At 42.0% G+C, this 18,622-nt stretch overlaps 3 protein-coding genes and 1 long non-coding RNA gene across 4 annotated transcripts in view; 3 read left to right on the forward strand and 1 right to left on the reverse strand.

Annotated features, from left to right (window-relative positions):
- nos1apa (nitric oxide synthase 1 (neuronal) adaptor protein a) overlaps positions 1-3,992 on the reverse strand; it is a 149,932-nt gene extending 145,940 nt beyond the window's left edge. The window contains exons 1-2 of the mRNA XM_027289874.1: positions 3,808-3,992; positions 3,430-3,501 (exon numbers count right to left, since the gene is read on the reverse strand). Coding sequence (XP_027145675.1) covers positions 3,430-3,501; positions 3,808-3,912 — 177 coding nt within the window. The 5' untranslated portion in view covers positions 3,913-3,992. The remainder of the gene's footprint in view (positions 1-3,429; positions 3,502-3,807) is intronic.
- Positions 3,989-11,819, forward strand: LOC104929222 (alanine aminotransferase 2-like; the record flags this gene model as incomplete). The annotated part of the gene is made up of 11 exons (XM_027290226.1): positions 3,989-4,396; positions 8,709-8,798; positions 8,925-9,033; positions 9,127-9,260; positions 9,604-9,847; positions 9,937-10,016; positions 10,100-10,236; positions 10,331-10,505; positions 10,694-10,849; positions 11,298-11,410; positions 11,493-11,819. Coding segments are annotated over 11 exons (1,743 nt in total), but the record flags the coding sequence as incomplete, so codon positions are not given.
- A 590-nt stretch (positions 11,820-12,409) lies between these two features.
- LOC113747945 (uncharacterized) lies at positions 12,410-13,522 on the forward strand. The gene is made up of 3 exons (XR_003464011.1): positions 12,410-12,472; positions 13,213-13,302; positions 13,433-13,522. It is a non-coding gene; the product is annotated as an uncharacterized LOC113747945 (long non-coding RNA).
- A 1,671-nt stretch (positions 13,523-15,193) lies between these two features.
- On the forward strand, positions 15,194-17,534 carry LOC104929223 (proproteinase E-like). The gene is made up of 8 exons (XM_019273575.2): positions 15,194-15,301; positions 15,625-15,713; positions 15,995-16,092; positions 16,197-16,322; positions 16,512-16,648; positions 16,757-16,899; positions 17,012-17,164; positions 17,471-17,534. The coding sequence occupies exons 1-8, from the start codon at positions 15,262-15,264 to the stop codon at positions 17,486-17,488; spliced, it is 804 nt and encodes a 267-aa protein (XP_019129120.2). The 5' UTR covers positions 15,194-15,261; the 3' UTR covers positions 17,489-17,534.
- Positions 17,535-18,622: the final 1,088 nt, after the last annotated feature.

Consider the following 18,622-nt stretch of genomic DNA (forward strand, 5'->3'; position numbering starts at 1 on the left):
TACATCACTGATTAACACTGAAGACATGGGAATTGTGAAAGAACGCATATGGAATTATGCGGTAAACAAAAAAAGTGTAACAGGTGTGCCTTGTAAAAAGTTAATTAGTGAAACTTCTTAATAAATAACTGATTTTTTTCACTCCCTAATATCAATATCAGCCCCAAAGGTCCACGACACTCTACGTTTCATAGACTAAATGAATCATTTAATTATTAAACACTCATAAAAACAGACGAATAAGTTTTTTTAATTATGAAAATAATCGTGAGTTGCATCCTAAAAACAGAAAAGGGAATAATTCATGATTCAGATTCACTTGATGAACTCGTAAACAAAACTTTTCCAGTAATACGCTTTTCTGCTGGCAGGGGAGTTTCACAAAGCGAAGCTGGAATTGTTTTTCCAAATGTCAGAAACTACATTTCCCCCCCATTTGTTTCTGGGAAGTGTGATTAATCATTTAAGAATAACACGCACAGCACAAAGTGTGCGTACGTGCGTGTGTGTGTGTGTGTGTGTGTGTACAGAGGCTGTAAAACTACACCGCCGCATGTATTCCTGCACTGTAAGGTGGCCGTTTCCTGCTTTGCCGTGTCATTAGTTTGTTATCAGCCACTGGCTTACAGGTGACTCATGCACACAATGAACAATGACACCACACATACATACAAGCGGGTTGCCTGGTAACCAGCATAGCTCTGACTGCCTGTGAGAGAAAGAGAGGCTGATAGAAATCTTGGAGAAGAGGAGACGCTGTGGGGAGCATCATTTTACCAAACTTTCTCTCAGAAACTGCACAAGGCATCGAAATGACATGAAAATACCAAAAACTAAAGGACGAGACGTGTCTGTCCTTGTTTCATTGTCCCGGGCGTGCTTTGAAAATGTTGTTTGGTGCAGCTGAAAGCAGAGATGAGACTTTTTGAATAAGTTTAAAAATAAAAAATAAAAACTTTGTGTGGCTATGTTAAGCTTCTGCTGAGATGACAGCACTGACCTGAACAGATTTTCTGAATCCAAACATTTACACACACACAGGTCTCATAGACTGAACAGGTGGGCTGAGGTGTGCAGAGGCAAAACAGTGGGCTGGGAATCTTTCTGTTCACTCAGGCTGCAACGTTTCATCATCGATTGATCTGTCGAAAGACATCCGGACTAAAGAAACTAGAATATTTAAATTTGAGAAGCTGAAATCACATTTGGACAAAAAATAGGCTCAAGACTTGCAGCGTGTTGTTGTTTTCCTGTGTGAAATGTAGTCTGTGCTGTGTTTTGATGTACCTGTGTGTTCCTCTGATCTGCGCCGTTACAATGCTTTGACAACAGACACATCCCCGGCACTTTTTGTATCCGCTCTGAGTTCAAACGTGCAGCAGTTTAGCGAGTATGAATGAATATCTTCTCTAACTAAAGCCCATTTTTCCGTACTTTCAGTTCCACATAAATAAAAACCGTGATATTGATTCACAATCTTCCAGAGCGGAAACACAAAGAGAGCCTGGAGCACGGTGATAAATCCACAGACTTTAATTGCGCAAACTACTGTGTGTTCATCAGTGTCAGTAGTGTCAATATGTTTGTACAGTTAAAGGCTGTGAATTTATTAGTGTGCTCCAGTCATGTTGTTTTTTTCTCCCTCTGACGCTCGAGCTGAGAAGCACCTGATTCAGCTGCATTTCACTGGAAGAGGAGCAGCGTACCGTTTCTAATTGATTCACGTTGATTAGGAAAAAAATGCTCAACTCAAATGGGACCAGACATTGTGGAAATCCTAAGAAAATGGATACACGGGGTGAGTTTGATGTCTCTAGTCGTGGTCATAGGTTACACTTTCAGCGTAGTACTCTTTAAAAACCGCTCTAACCCCTTCCTACATGAACCTAAACCCTGGGTCTGTTTTGCATTTCCACTGCAGACAGTACTCTTATGTAAGGGGGGCCTGTTTCGGAGCCAACTTCCTTCACTTCTCCAGCAACAGACGAGAGGAGCTGCAGCACACTGTAACTTAGACTGTACATTTAGTGCCAGATTGACAACTTACTGCCTACTTTTCCTTTGGCTCCGCTCTTCATTTCCTCCTCGGCACGCAACATGTTTGTTTATTAGCCCACAACAAGGACGCAGGCTTTGTTTGAGAAAGCGCTGCAGGCAACAAGACAAAAGACTGCTGGGGAACAAAAAAACAAGGATGATGAATTTCTTTTGGAGTCCACATACATTCTCTCTCGAGAAAGTAAGGCCTTTGTAAGCACCTGCCAAAGCAAGTATGTTCACTCATTAACATTTTATTTTAACATTTTTTGGTTTGTCTGGTTTACTTCCTGCCCGAGTAAAACAAACGCCTTCAGAGCGACTCCGGCCCGTCCAACGCTTTCCAATCTTCCAAGTTAAGATACCTGCGGTTTCCCTCCATTGTGTTGTAAAAACCGGTGTCAAACCATTTTCACACTGAAGGAGCCAAACCAAAGCCTGCTTTCCTGCCAACAACAACAGCTGCCATGGCAGCACACTGGGAGGTCCACTTTATAGGAGCAGGTCAACGTCTCTGAAAAGGAGCGACGAGAACATTTTGCACCTTCTGCTCGACTGCGCGTTCGCACGCGATGATGCGAGGACACCCTCGCTTGAAGGGGGTTCATCACGCGGGACTCTGATTGCCGTTCGATTTGATTTAAATCGTGTTGTGTGCATGTGCGTGGTCTTCAAGGAATCTTCTACCAGTTCATCGCCATAATCCACAAATACCTTAACGCCACTGGCACGACCTATATATTAGGGTTGCTAAGTCAACTGCTGCCAAGCTGGCAGACACACTGATTAAGATTAAGTCTACTTTCTGGAGCTAAAAAAGCTGCAAATCTTTGGTTTACACAGCAGAAAGAGGGAGACTGTGGAGGAGGTTTGGAGGGTGGGGGTAGACCGTGGAGGGGTGGAGGATCACACTCCAGTGCATTGCTTCAAAGAAACACTTCACAACGGTGATGGAGCACATGGGAGACCAAACCAAACCTCCCACAAAGGCGAGCCAAAGTCCTGAGACAGTACAGAGTGTGCACATTTAAATTCAAGCTCAGAACTAGAGTATGTCCAAATGATAACACTGTGTTCATCATTTAGATTTCACATTTAAACTCTTTAATTCAGCACCTGAAATTAAAAAACAAACAAACCACCAAGCTTCACTTCATCTATCTTAGTTGGCTCATGCTCTCCATCCAAATCAACAGCTTAAACCACATCACATAAATAAATAAAAATGTAAACATCCTGAACTTTCTGTTTAATTTAAAGTATGCCGAATAAAGCAGCGAGTCGATGTGAATCCAGAAACACCTCCAGCTGTGTCACAACAAGCGCTGTTATTGTTTAAATGAGCGATAAAGTGACGTTTGGCCATATTTCAAATGGGAGTTTTGAACTCACCCGTATTCGTCTCATCGCAGCCACGATCTCCACTCGGCTGTTCGGCCGCGTCACATCCAGGCTGCCGATGTACTGTTAGGAAATTATGACAGATTAATAAATAAAATTAACTATTAAAAACTACAAGTTTAAATTTAATAAATATATAAAGAAACAGTTTAACCGTTAATTATTAACTCTGCGCAACAACAACAACAACTTGCTGCACGAGCTCGTGTCTGTTTGATCTCGCGCGGCGGCCGTTAAACTTCAGTTATTTTTCAAACTGTTTTCCAGCACGAGCGTTTATATTCAAATCTTTAACGGTACACGTTTAAAAAAACAAAACGTTAACGTTACGTGTACGTGTAAGACGTTAACGGCAGCCTGTGGGTTTACCTTTGCCTCGAAGTTGATCCCATGCTGGAATGCTTCCTCGTTGTGCAGAGGGATCCTCAGATCGTGCCCATCATCCACCAGGTTATACTTGGTTTTTGCAGGCATTTTTATTTTTTATTTATTTTTTAAAAAGTGTTTAGTACTTCCACTCGTGTAGGTAAAATGAACAGCGTGGCTTTAACAGGCGAGTAATCCAAGAAAACAAATCCCAAATCCGGTTAGTTCATGCCCTCCTCTCCATCGCAGCGAACCGTCCCAGCAGTGCAGGCAGGCCGGCAGGCAGGCAGCGCTCCCCGCACACACAGCGGCCCAGATACTTCACCGGAGCTCCGTGATATTCAGATTTAAAACACACGCAGGACAGGAGAAAACAGATGTGTGTGTGTGTGTGTGTCCTCCAGACTTTTCCTGTGGTGAGTGTGTGGAAGTTTGTCCCGAGTCCTGCCTCCCTCCCTCGCCTTGGACTCTCCCCCACCTCTCGGTGCGCGCACGGAGGGAGGGTGTGATTGGAGGAGTGCGGGAATCCCACCTGCTTCCATTGGATTACAGAGGCGCACCGTGGCTGACTGGAGGAGGGGCTCAGAGTCTGGTACCTGCCCCCCTCTCTGTCTCTCTCTCTCTCTCTCTCTCTCTCTCTCTCACACACACACACACACACACTCATGGGAATAACCTGTCACCAAACTAAGGTGTGGTGTCACCTCCTGTGTTTGTATTCACACTCTGCAAACATTGCACTGTTTTTCACTTTTACAGTTTTTAGCACAATGTACACTTTACCTGTCGGAGTGAAGCAAACACAATATGTCAGATTTAGGAATTAAACTCTAATCCAGTCTTTCATTAATGCTTCATGGTTATTACAGATGAGGCTGATGTGCCGTAAAACAAACATCTGCCTCTGGATAAAACAAAAAAGGGCAAGGGTACCAACTAGTGGCTGTGTTAAGATGTCACAATATTGTCTATATTTCTAGTTTTCAGTAATTATTTCTTGTTTCGCCGCCTTATTTTAGTGTTTTAACTGCTTCAGTTCAAGGTGTGTCTGACTCTGTTGACTTTGTTTGTCAGCCTGTCTGCAGACAAACTGTTTGAACAGCGACAGTGACTTCCTGCGATGAACACCAGAGGCAAAATGTCAGAAACATGGCCTGTACAACACCTGTAAATGATTAATACTTTTTTATTCTCACTGTTCACATTTAGTCTTTGTTCTTTTTTTAAATGTAAATATCATAATTCACCTTCAATCTACTCTAATATCTACTTCATGTGCATAACACAACCTGCTGTAGACCATATTTCAACACATCCTTTTCACTCTGCTCCATTTCACTGACACCAGTTCTTTATTCAGTGTACAAATGGTATCCTTGTTAACACACACACACATGCACATATATATATATATAGTTTTTTATGTTTACCTGTCAAGCTTGTTGTTTTTTAGCTGCGCACATTGAGTCAAATTCCTCCTGTGTGTACACACACCTGGCCAATTAAAGTGATTAATATACCTAATGTCTGTGTGGGAAACAATGATACGCAGATGGGTGACAAATTACAGAGAAAACTTGAATAAATGAGTGCAGATACACCCACACAGGCGCTCTGCACGGTACAATAATTGAATTAATTAATATTAATAAAGCAATATCACACAAGAGGGGGAGCAGCCCACTGACACTCACATAGAGAGGATATTATCACAGGGCTGAATGCACATTCGAGAGTTCAGTGGTCTACGGAGAAGTGCAAAAAAGTGAAGTGGTCAGATGAGTCATCATCTTTTCTCAAACTTTTCACACCATGTTCTCCAAACACCGTCATGATGACAAACATTAAAATACTAGGCCGAGCCTGTTCAGCTACAGCCGGTTCACACAGAAGGTAGGTTTATTTCTGCGAAGAAGATTATTTATTGTTATTAATGAACTGTTGTTGAATCCTAAATGGAGCCGCTTCAAGAACCAAAGTTAATTTGGTGTTAAAGGTTGATTCATTGACAAAATGATCGACAGATTAATCAGGCATAAAAAATAATCATGAGTTTGACCTGAACACCAGCCTTTAATCAGATTTCCTGCACAGTAGATTGTGCCTGTATGAAGACATGTGACAATTAAACTGAACTTCAGTGTCTGTATAGATTATTCACGCCTGTTTGTTTGTCAACATATTCACATGTCCATTTATTTTTTGACACACTGAGTGATCAATCTGTTGATCATGAGGTTAACACAGTGTGACATCTGCTGGTCATTTGTTACAACTGCATTGTCAGTCCTATGTCTGTCTCTAAGATCATTCTAGTTATTGAGAACACAGAACATCCCGAGGAAAACACTGTGGTACCAACAGAACATTTGAAAATGTTTTTCATATGATATGAGAAACATTATATTGTCATTATAGGCCCTAGAACAAGATGATGTGCAGCACCTCTCAGTAAGAGCATAATAATAAATTAGTACTTGTACAGGAAGGTAGCCTTGTCTCTCCGTCTCTCTATCTGTGTATAATTTGCAGTATATATGTATACATATGCACAGAACAAGCTTGTAACCACTGAAAGTTACAGTAACCAGTGAGGCCTCACTGAGATGAAGTGAGTAAGACTGATTATTCAATAATAACCGTACTATACACCGAGGTTGATGATGTACATGTTTACATGTTTCAATCCGTGTGCTTCAGACCGTCTTCTTTCTCCCATAAAACTTGAAATATTCTTAATAAATACAGACCAAGTAGAGGAATTATGAATTTCTGATGGTTTTAAATGCAGATTATGATCATGACAACTTTCTCCTTTTAACAGTTTACTGTCATTTTTATTTAAGTAAGCTTGGTAAAATCTTTAGTGTCTGGGATGAACAAAGTTCATCTGAGGCAACAGAAAAATACCATGAAGGTTTACTCATAAAACAGAGGAGCTGTGTTATTCTAACATTTTCCAGTAGGTCAGTGACAGACTAGTTAGCCATTGTTGTACCTCTCCTGTGCATGCACTGTAGAAAAAGCTGGACTGGGACCTGTCCTCAGATTATAGCAGGTACTGTTAGGTGAATAGTTTTCCAGCAAAAAGACGATGACTTCATTGCAACATGTGAATCCCAGAGTGAAGGCGATCAGAGTCACCCCACATAGTGGACTGCAGAGTCTGGCTGCGCACATCACACGGAAGATCGCACTGGCAAGTGTTTCATCTGTCTTTATCTGGCTTCACACTCTGTCTGTGTCTCAGTATCTGAAAAGTGATTTCTGGGGCATCCACAAAGATTTACCTCCTGTCAGACACTCACTTTACTCAGACCTCACACTAATCATTCTGCCAATGCTTAAAGCAAGTCAGTATTTGGATGCAAATAAATTTCATTTAATTAAATAAAGACAAGACAGAAATCATTATTTGGCAGTGAGGAGGAAAGAGTGAAAGTCAATGCTCAGCTATAAAGCTATAAAGATGAAAACAAAAGTTTTGAGAATGACACAAACATTCATTTTGACAAAATCTGCTGCCTCGGTTTTTATGATGGCAATTTGCATATAATGCAGAACGTTATTAAGAGTGATCAGATGAACTGCAATTCATTTCAAAGTCCCTCTTTGCCATGAAAATGGACTTAATCCCAAAAAAGCATTTCCACTGCATTTCAGCGCTGCCACAAAAGGACCAGCTGGCATCAGGTCAATGATTCTTTCGTTAACACAGTTGATAGTGTTGATGAGGACAAGGCCAGAGATCACTCTGTCATGCTGGTTAAGTTAAAATAACAGACTGGAAGCTTTAATAGGAGCGTGGTGCTTGAAATCATTGTTCTTCCTTTGTTAACCATGGTTACCTGTAAGAAAACACGTGCAAACATTTGCACAAAAAGGGTTTCACAGGCAAGGATATTGCTGCGAGTAAGATTGCACCTAAATCAACCATTTATTGGATCATCAAGAACTCCAAGGAGAGAGGTTCAATTGTTGGGAAGAAGGCTTCAGGGCGCCCAAGAAAGTCCAGCAAGTGCCAGGACAGTCTCCTAAAGTTGATTCAACTGCAGGATCGAGGCATCACAAGTGCAGAGCTCGCTCTGGAATGGCAGCAGGCAGATGTGACTTTTTTGAGGATGGCCTGGTGTCAAGAACGACACCAAAGAAGCAACTTCTCTCCAGGAAAAAAAGCAGGGACAGACTGATATTTTGCAAAAAAGTACAGGGACAGGATTGCTGAGGACTGGGGTAAAGGCATTTTCTCTGATGAATCCCTTTAATAGTTTGGGGCATCCGGAAAAAGGCTTGTACGGAGAAGAAAATATGAGGGTTACCATCAGTCCTGTGTCATGCCAACAGTAAAATATCCTGTAACTATTTATGTGTGGGATTGCTTCTTAGCCAAGGGAGTGGGCTCAGAACACAGCCATGAATAAAGAATGGTACCAAAACATCCTCTGAGAGCAACTTCTCCCAACCATGCAAGAACAATTTGGTGACAAACAATGCCTTTTCCAGCATGATGGAGCACCTTGCCATCAGGTAAAAGTGGTACCTATAAGTGGCTCGGGGAACAAGACATCAAAACTTTGGGTCCATGGCCAGGAAACTCTCCAGACCTTACATTACATTACATTCTCAAAGCATTTGGCCATGACTGTATAATCATGCAGATACAGGTAGTGAAATGTGTTCAATTAAAAATAGTGTAAAATAACAATAATAATGCAGTTCTCCTGTGCCATTCATCACTTTTATTTCATTTTTATCTTATTTCAAAATGTAATTCTCATCTTTTTATCCACGTAAAGCTGTCTTGCCTATGTGTCACTTTAACTCCCAACAAAATGAAATACCTATTGTATATTTTGGAGTAGGACTCAGACTGAACATAAGCTTTGACATGTGCTCTCCTGCAGGGGGTGCAGAAACCTTTCAAAGAGGTGATTGATGTCAGCTCAGGTGATCCTCACAAAGCAGGAATGAAGCCTGTCTCATTCGTTCGACAGGTTTGTTTCTGACCCGCTGTGCTTCTACCAACTCAACTATCTGTATTACTTTATTTATACATTTCCTGTTTTGACATGGTTATATAAATTTTGTCTTTTTGTCCTGAATCTGGCCTATTCTGTCAGGTGTTGGCAGTGTGTCTGTACCCCGAGCTGCTGAAAGACAACAAGCTTCCTCTGGATGTCCGGCAGAGGGCTCAGAGGCTCCTGCAGGCCTGTGATGGAGATAGTGTGGGTGAGGACTGGAAAAAGGTCTTTTCTGTAGCCTGTAATAAAACGTGAAAGACTAGCGTTTTAATCAATAAATTATACAATGATTGATCCATAGGTTCCTATACAGACTCCTCTGGCTTAACTTATGTCAGGCAAAGCATCGCTGAGTTCATCATGAGACGGGACGCAGGAGTGCCTTCGTACACCAAAGACATCTTCATTTCTGCTGGTTCTCATTCAGCCCTGGTGGTATAAATACACTCATATCATCACCAGTCATTGCCTGATGCCACTCTGAGGTATATTACAGACATTAAAGGATAATTCTGGGTATCATTTATATCAATCATGATAACATTGTACTCATCAAGAAGCTGAATGGGTCTGATTTAAAGTGCTCTGGTTCTGCCAAATACAGTTCTCAGTAGGTGAACTCTGACCTCTTCAGATCCTCCTCCTGTTCTTCGTGCTAAATGTTTTGGATGGAGCTCTTTCTGGACTCACACTGAGTCTCTTCTTTAAAGCTCAGAAGCTCTCAGTGAATCAATATACACATATATTATCTATATATTTACTGATCTGTTGTGTTAAGGTGGTTGTGAAGCTGCTGGCCGGTGTGGAGGGGGAGATCCAAACAGGTGTGTTGACCCCGACGCCTGGCCCGCACACGCTCCCCAAGCTGCTGGATGAGTGCAGTGTGACAATGGTGCCATACCAGCTGATGGAGGACCAGGGCTGGGCTTTAGACCTGGATGAGCTGCACCGAGCTCTGACGGTCGCTAGGGGGCACTGTAACCCAAGAGCAATCTACATCAGCAACCCAGGGAACCCCACAGGTAAACAACATGCAGTAGCTACATTAAAACCACCTGTTTAAACTTCCACGCTGTCATCACTCTTTGTGTGTGGCTGTTTGTCCTCCCAGGTCATGTGCAGGACAGGAAATCAATAGAGGAAGTGATTCAGTTTGCAGCAGCTGAAAGACTTTTACTGCTGGTTGATGAGGTGGGATTTAACTCAGTAGCTGACAGCTTTTTGCTCACACAGACTTTCATTAACTTTCTTTTTCTTTTTCTTCTGCACTCTAGGTGTACCAGGAGAGCGTGCATGGACAGGGCAGAGAGTTTATTTCCTATAAAAAAGTCCTGTTTGAGATGGGCAAAGAGTACTCGGAGACGGTGGAGATGGTTTCCTTCCACTCTGTATCCAGCACCAGCTTCGGAGAGTGAGCTCTGTATCTTGTACTTTAACAGCAATTTGTGTTATTTAATAGGAATAAATAAAGAAATAACTCTGTACCTTCTGTATGTGCCTTCCAGGTGTGGTCTGAGGGCAGGATACATGGAGGTGGTCAACATGGATCCAGAAGTGATGCATTATGTTGAGACTTTGCTGTGCACGAACATCTGCACTCCAGTCACAGGACAGCTTGCTCTGGATCTCATGGCGAACCCACCGAAACCTGGAGACTCTTCCTATGACACATACACACAGGTGACACATCCGCAGAGCGTCTTTGGGCAGTAGTAAAGGCCTCTGTGCGTTGTTGGGAATTCCTTCTAAATTACATTATAAAGATATATATACTGTTCAAGCATCATGAGATAACTCATTGTGATTTGATGCAATGTAAATAAAAGTGAACTGAATTACTACGTACAAATCTTTGTTCTGTTTCAAAGGAGATTGTCCTCATTCGCACCACCTTGTCCCAGAATGCTCGACGGGCTCAGGAGTTCCTGAATGATCTACCAGGGATGAGCTGTCAGTCAGCGATGGGTGGAATCTACCTTTACCCCCGCCTGCATTTACCTTCTGAGATTATAGAGCAGGCCAAGGTGGGAAAATATATTACGGAAAGCTTTATGCACATGAAACATAATGCGGTGACAGCTGGTACTGAAAGGAGTAGACCAAAGTTTTTGCAAGTTTTAACAATCAATTCTAACAAAAACTGTCTAGAATTTCTATCACTGGCAACCAGTACCTGTTATTTTCCATCCAAAAATCAACTTGATTTCCAAAATGTACCTCAGTAAAAGTTATCTTTGCCTTTACGGTTGTTATTAATGAAGAAGTCTAGTTACACTGAATGATTTTTAGCAAATGAACTAAAACATGGATAAACACTGGCACTTTAGCAATACTGAATATGTATAAACTGAGACTGTGTCATAATGCTAACCATGTGATGACAAAGATCCACAAAGCCTGTTGCTGGGACGCTCCATGTATATTTATTTAGCCGAAGTGGCAAAATGAGGTCATTCATATCTCTGTTTTTAGAAATCGGAGGTGGAGGCAGACGTTCTGTACTGTCAGAGGTTACTGGAGGGGGAAGGTGTGTTGGTAGGAGCAGGATGTCAGTACGGTGAAAAAACTGGCAAACACCATCTGAGGTGAGACACAGGAAGTTAACTAGGGTTGTTCTATGTTCTCAAGAAGTGACTGTACTATGTGTTTTCTCTCTGTCTCTCTCAGGCTTTGTACCCTTGTCCCTCCTGACACCTTGGATGAGGTCCTGGCCCGCCTTGGTTCCTTTCACCTTCGCCTCATGTCAGGCACAACTTCACCGTGACAGGGATTTAAAGGACAGAGACATGGGTGGGAAATATTGGGGACAAAAAAACAGATCAACTCAGTGTAAAGTGTTAAAGTGTAACTTAGTAACCCCAACAAACTGAACATCATGTTTTATGACATCAGTGAATGAAATGAATGTTTTAAAGGTTTCAGCCTTCAGATCATACTTTGTTTTATTTCATAATTTGACCTGTGACAGTTTTCTTCTGTAAAATGCAAATAAAACAATCTTCACAAGTAGAAAATAAAATTGTCTTGTTTTACAGATTATTATAAACACGTGGAAATGTCCTTATTAGGAGAAAATGTCTACACAAAGTTCATGGAGATCCATCCAGTAGTTGTTGACATATTTCAGTAGGCAGGAGGAAACCACCAGAGTCAACAGTGTCATCCTCTGTCTCTACAAACAGTTAGAAACACATTCATTAAGTGTTCTCTCGTTTCACTGAGATACTTGAAGAACTTACTCCTCCCTCCTACAGGCTGCTTTCTGGTTCTGCTGGTTCTGGTAACTGTGTCTTTCCCCCACAGTGTTCTGCTGTTTTGTTTTGACATACAATGGTCAGTCAAGCATCTAACTGTTGTTAAATTTACAGATGAATTGAAGTTGATAGTTGGAGGAATCTTTTGTCCATTTTTAATGGTTCAAACATCTGACATGCTGCCGCCATGCGCACAAACTCGTAGATTTTGTTACATCATTGCGGCGTCCTCAGGTGTCCTCGGTTTCGAGGATACCTCTCTCTCATTGACAGCTCATCAGTCACTCAGAGGAGATGACTTCTGTACAGGAGGTGAACCCTGCAGTCCAGGGGATCCGAGCCCCGACGAGCCTGCAGAGTCTGTCCGCGCACATCACGAAGGAGATCACACAGGTGAGACTCAAACACCTGAACTAATCCGAACTAATCTCTAATCTTTAACATTAATGTGATGGATGGATTAAAAGGTCATATTATTTAAACTGAAGCTGCTTTGAATCCAGTGGTACCAAACACTTGATATAAATCCTTACAGTCATTTCTGTCTCATTCTGTATTTAGTCTTTAGTCCTGTGGGGTTTCTCATTTCATCCCATAGGATTATAAAATGTCTCTTAGGTCTGCATAATGTCAATGAAAGAAGCAAGAAAACAGCAACAGATCCATTAAAAATAATGCTTTTAGAATGAGTCTAAAAGTGTGGAAACAAGACTTTTCTTGATCTTTTTGTGGCACTATTGACCCTGATACCCTGGATCCAGTACCAGTACGCCCAATATCCAACTGAAGACCCTCGAATCGTTCTGGATCTGTAGTAGTCTCGCACAAAAGAGTTCTTTTGTGTGAGACTTCTTTTTTTAGACAAAATCTGTTGTTACTCACAGTTTCCAGTGGGAATATCTTAGAAATGTATTTAGTTTTTGTCTTGCTTTCATTGTGGAAAAATGTGATACTGTCACACAGAGTGAAAAAAGGTTGCCTCTTACATAACAACTTGTAGAACTACTTAAGGTGAAATAAAAGAGGGAATGCTTGGTGGTGAGATGAAAGCACAAAGGATGAAACTAGACTGTCAAGGTTGAAAAATAAAACCAACCTGAGCTCTTGTCTAACCCACTCTGTGTTCTTCACAGGGAGTAAAGAAACCCTTCAAGAAGGTGATTGATGTCAGCTCAGGTGATCCCCACAGGGCACGGATGGCTCCCATCTCATTTGTTTGTCAGGTCGGTGTTTTTTATTTCACCCTGTGTGTTTGTTTACCTGCCGTACCTGTTTTCATGCCCACTTATGATCACAATGACAGCTACAAACTGAGCTGAATCTGTGCCTGTCAGAAACTGTTTGTTCTCTCAGGTCTTGGCGCTGTGTGTGTACCCTGAGCTCCTCAAAGAGAAAAGCCTTCCTCTGGATGTCAGGCACAAGGCGGAGAAGCTTGTGGTGGAGGGAGCGTGGGTGAGAATGATTAACATGAATTCATTTGATACAGATTTGGGTCACGGAATTTCTCTGACTGCCACCTCTGGCTGATCTATTCACTTCAGGTTCATACCAGGGTATATCACAAATCAGGAAAAGCATCACTGAGGCGAGGTGGTGGAGGGAGTTCACACCCAGTAAACGTCACCTTCTCTAGTGGTTCTCAGAAAGCTCTGTCAGTGTGATGGCAGTGCATCTCTGTCATCCATTCTGATCTTATCCTCAAGTACTTTGTTGTGTTGTGTGTTGATTGTGTTGTTCTCTGTTGGGTTTTGCTGGTTTTACACCTGATGGCCAGTGGAGATGGGGAGACTTGGACCCGGCACCATTCACACATGTAAACAAATCCTGTAATATGATGGTTAAAAAGCAAAAATATTAGAGTTTTCTTTAATTCCTTATTTCTAAACTCTAAGGTTTCTACTCTGTGTATCACTCATGATAAGAAACATAATTTAATATTAATTACTGTTGTGAGTAAAGTCTATTTTGCATCGAAAAGCTGTAATTTAAGCATCCATTTGATCATTGACTGTCTTTTTACAATCGCATAGTCAGTGGAGTCCTTTACACAAGTTCCTGTTTTAAATGTCAGATGTTGGGAGTCGAGGCAGATGTGCTTTACTGTCAGAGGTTACCGGAGGAGGAAGGTGTGTGTTTGGGAGAGGGCTGAGAGAACGGGCAAGAAGATCAAAACTACCACATCAGGTAAGAAAAATGTGTTTTTAAAGTGATCAGGTTGGTCAGACAGGCTGAACATGTAATAAATGAATGGTTTGTGAAAATGAGGATCATGTCACCAAAATGTTCTCAATCTCTAAAATGTTGTGTATGTTTTTGCTGTATTTTATCTATATAATTCAATTTACATCCAATTTATTTATATTTTCTCACGGTGAGACTGCAATCACGCAGCAAGCTGTATTCAGAGTTGCTGCATAAATAAAAGTATTATCATGATTATTGTCTAACTCAGAGTATTTGCAACCCAAACCAGTATTTAGTATTTTTAGTACCTGTATCAGTCCTTTACACATTGTCACCACTAATTAACAAACAAGGATTAAGTGAATGGCGGTCAGTGTTTCCTGCTTTAAGCAGTGTGTGTATATGTGACTACAGTGTGTGTTTTCTTTTCCCTCACAGACTGTGTGTTATGGCTCCTCCTGTCACCATGGAGGAGGTCTTGGCACGCCTCCGTTCTTTCCACCTGCGCCTGCTGGACAGATTTCCCTGACAGAAATGTCAAGGACACAGACTTTTGGGAAATATACCAAAGCCTGAATTGATCTTCCAATGACCGGGACACTGTTTTTTTTTTTTTTTACTTCCAAGATTTTAAATGAACATTGTCAATAAAAATGAATAAAATATATTTTAATTCCTTTTATAAGGACTAATTCAATGTATTTTCCAGCTAATCTAACAGTTTGTTCAGTTTAAGAAATTGGAGAATTTCCTCAGCTAACAAAGAAAAACCACCAAATTTAGAGATTTCATTGGAGGGGTTGGGTATCTGTACACGTGCTGGTCTGCTCTGGCTCTGGATGGGTTATGTAAGCACAGGTGAGACAGATGCAGCAGGTAACCTAGATTCCCAGGTCAAAGACTGGACATGTTTCCGTGTGTGTTTGTATCTGATTACTGTTCAATTTCCCGAGTATAAAAGTGATGCGGCACACTCAGAGGGTCCACTCTGGGGAATCATGATGAAATTAGGTCTTGTGCTGCTTTTTGCTGCCTACGGTAAGTCTGCCATGTTGTCTCTGTGTGCGGATTGTGTTTTCTGAACGTTTCTTCTTCTCAGGTCTTTATCGGAAAAAAAGAATCCAATATAAACATACTGAAAACGCTCACTTTAGCCTCCTTTATACCACTATAATATTTTATTTGGATTATGGAAACTGCTCCTGCAAACAAGTCATTTTCTTTCATTCTTAATTTGTTTTTTCCTCTAAAGTTTGAAAAAACAGTCAGTAATCACTAAGAAACATGTGGAGTGCTGAAGTCAGTGTTTCAGTATCAGAGCTGATCAGCTTTTGTAACTTCCAGTTTTTTACGTGTCCCAGTTCACGGGTGTGGGAATCCCACCTACGAGCCCTCCCTGAGCCGCGTTGTGAACGGGGTAGATGCTCGACCCTACAGCTGGCCCTGGCAGGTGAGTTGTGGTGATTAATAGGTTTCAATCTGTCATATCTGTTAGTGTCAGAAGTTCTAATTACACTCTATACATGCATACCCTTAATTACTTCTCCTCCTCTTTGTACATTACACAACACTGTGCGATGATTCTTTCCCTTATTCTATTCGATTTTCTTTTCTGATTATTTTTGTTATAACTAACAACTGAATTTCCAGGGATAGGTTAGACTTTATTGAAAGTCTAACCTACTTGCTGCCTGTAAGTGATGTTTGGCTCTCTCTCTGCATGTTTCCCAGATTTCTCTGCAGTATCTCAGCGGCTCCACGTACCGTCACACATGTGGAGGCACTCTGCTCACTCCTGAATGGGTCATGACTGCTGGACACTGCATCGGGTGAGTCACAGTCCAATCTCGAGCTTGTTTCATTGCATGACGCCAGGTTCTATCTAAAGTGTGTGTGTGTGTGTGTGTGTGTGTGTGTGTGTGTGTGTCTGCAGATCTCGAACCTACCGTGTGGTGGTGGGCGAGTATGACCTCACTAAAGAGGAGAGATATGAGCAGGTTAGAAGTGTGGCGAGGATCGTGGTTCACCCCTACTGGGACGACAACTGCCTGTCTTGTGGGTAAGAGTTAACTCAGCTTATGCAGATGACACACACATTTATGTTCCGAAAAATTGTTGTTTAAAAACATTCTGCAGCTAAATGAATGAATGAATGAATGAACAATAATAATAAAGTTTGTGTTGGTAGCTTGTTGTGGAGTTCATAAGATGTTTTTTTCTGTTTTAACATGATTTTCTTGTTGCTCAGTAACGACATTGCGATGATCAAACTGGCCTCACCTGTCCATCTGGACGACAAGGTGCAGCCGTCCTGTCTGCCGGAGAGCGGACAGATCGTTCCAAACAATGACCCCTGCTACATCACCGGGTGGGGAAGACTCTACAGTAAGTTTTTGTAATGTGATGGTGGTTCTACTCCAAGATAGCTTCCAAACCTCATCTCTTCACCGTCTGCAGCGCTGTGGGTTCTTAACGTTCATGCCCTTCTTACAGGTGGTGGTCCCATTGCCTCCAAGCTCCAGCAGGCCCTCCTCCCTGTGGTCGCCCACAGCATCTGCAGCCGCAGCGACTGGTGGGGTAGCACTGTGAAAACCACGATGGTCTGTGCCGGTGGAGACATCCGCTCTGGCTGCCATGTAAGCACCTCTCCCCTCATCTGGTCATCACAACGATGAGAACTGGCCCTAAGAACTGCAGGTTCACGCTGTGCCTTCACTTGTCTACTTGTCTGTCTGTCTGTCTCTGCAGGGAGACTCCGGAGGCCCTCTGAACTGCAGAGGTGGCGACGGGAGGTGGTATGTGCAGGGGGTGACCAGCTTCGTCTCCTCCCGAGGGTGCAACACCCCCTTGAAGCCCACGGTGTTCACCCGCACCTCCTCCTTCACCAAGTGGATCAGTGACGTGAGTTCCCCTCAGAGAAAAAAAACAACTTCCAGAGCTTCCAGGACAACCTGGGTGCTCAAAGCTGAAGATAAACCAAAGATCAAAATAAATTTCCTCTTGGTGTTTTTTGACGACGGCAATGGAGAGCTCTGTCCAGCATGTTGCTCCATGGCCGTCCATTTATCAAACTACGAAAAGTCAAAAACTTTGAAAAAAAATAACACACAGAATAACAAGCTTAAGATAATATAATTAAATTTAAATCTAATATAATTTGTTCAATTCATGCACTTGACAGTTTTTCTTAATTTTTTTATGTTTCAGACTTTGCTGCAGTACTGAAGACCTGAAGACTTTTAATGTCAATAAATCGACTTTATCAACCACTGAACGTCTCAGTTGTCATTTAATTACATTTGTATAGTTCAAGCAATAAAACAACATTAAAACAATAATAAACTCAAGATGTGTACTGCTTCCATACCACATACACATTCCTTATGAAGACATAATTCAGACTAATAAATAATAAAAAATAATAATTCTCGCAAAATGCAAGACACAACAGCCTATGAAGTAAAAAGTACAATATTGGCTTCCAAAATGAAGTGAAGAACACACACACACTCACACACACACACACACTGCTGTAGACACTGAAGATGTATTTAAGTAGGCGACCACGAGGTGTCAGTGTTTGCTTTTGTTGGTTGATGAGCAGCTTTGACTGAAGGTGGCTGGACGGATTTACTGATGGCAAACGTCGTTATGTCAGATCAGTCAAATTAAGCTGCACATGACTGTATGAATGTTAGATTTTCATAGAATCATCCACTGTAGGGTGTCAAACGAACCTCAAGTGATCGAAGCAATTAAACCCACGAATTTGTCAAGAATGTACACAGGTGCAGATATCCACACACATGATGTATCACACTGGAGTGTAAAAGAATAAAGTGAAAAATAGCAGTGGGAGCTGGCTTTGTTTCCATCCGGAGAGACTCCTCCAGCCTTTAACCACCTGGAGTGGAGCCCAGCGAGTGAATAAGTGAACTTCAGATCACAGGCCATTGACTGGCTGCTCATTACTGAACGATGCATTAAATCCTCGGCTGTAAATAATGTGATAACTGCTCAGCGTTACACACAGGAACTGGCAGACATCTTTCCCCTTCGTTTCTCTCTCCATCCTTTCACAATGAGCAGAGTTTTTGCACATGCTATGTAATTATTCCAGCCCAGTTGCTCCGGGGGAAGAAAGAGTGAGAGAGAGATTCATTCCTCAAAAGCAAAAAAAAAAAGCACCACATATCCTCTCTAGCCTCCACCACCACCACCACCACCATCCCCCACCCATCCTACCCCCTCTTTACCGCTCAGTGGTGCTCCACTGCAGGAGGCAGGAGGGAAACCACAGCATCATTTCCAAGGCTTCACAGAATCGCAGCATCAGCAGCTCTACGGGAGAGAAAACCA

This window comes from Larimichthys crocea, chromosome XVII (genome assembly GCF_000972845.2).
Source record: "Larimichthys crocea isolate SSNF chromosome XVII, L_crocea_2.0, whole genome shotgun sequence".
NCBI classification, from domain to species: domain Eukaryota; kingdom Metazoa; phylum Chordata; class Actinopteri; family Sciaenidae; genus Larimichthys; species Larimichthys crocea.

Excerpts from the sequence above, each read along its gene's own strand:
- LOC104929223 (XM_019273575.2), top strand. The coding sequence starts at position 15,262 with ATGATGAAATTAGGTCTTGTGCTGCTTTTTGCTGCCTACG. Across the intron at positions 15,302-15,624 it reads GCTGCTTTTTGCTGCCTACG|TTCACGGGTGTGGGAATCCC; the intron begins GTAAGTCTGCCA and ends TACGTGTCCCAG. Across the intron at positions 16,093-16,196 it reads ACTGCTGGACACTGCATCGG|ATCTCGAACCTACCGTGTGG; the intron begins GTGAGTCACAGT and ends GTGTGTCTGCAG.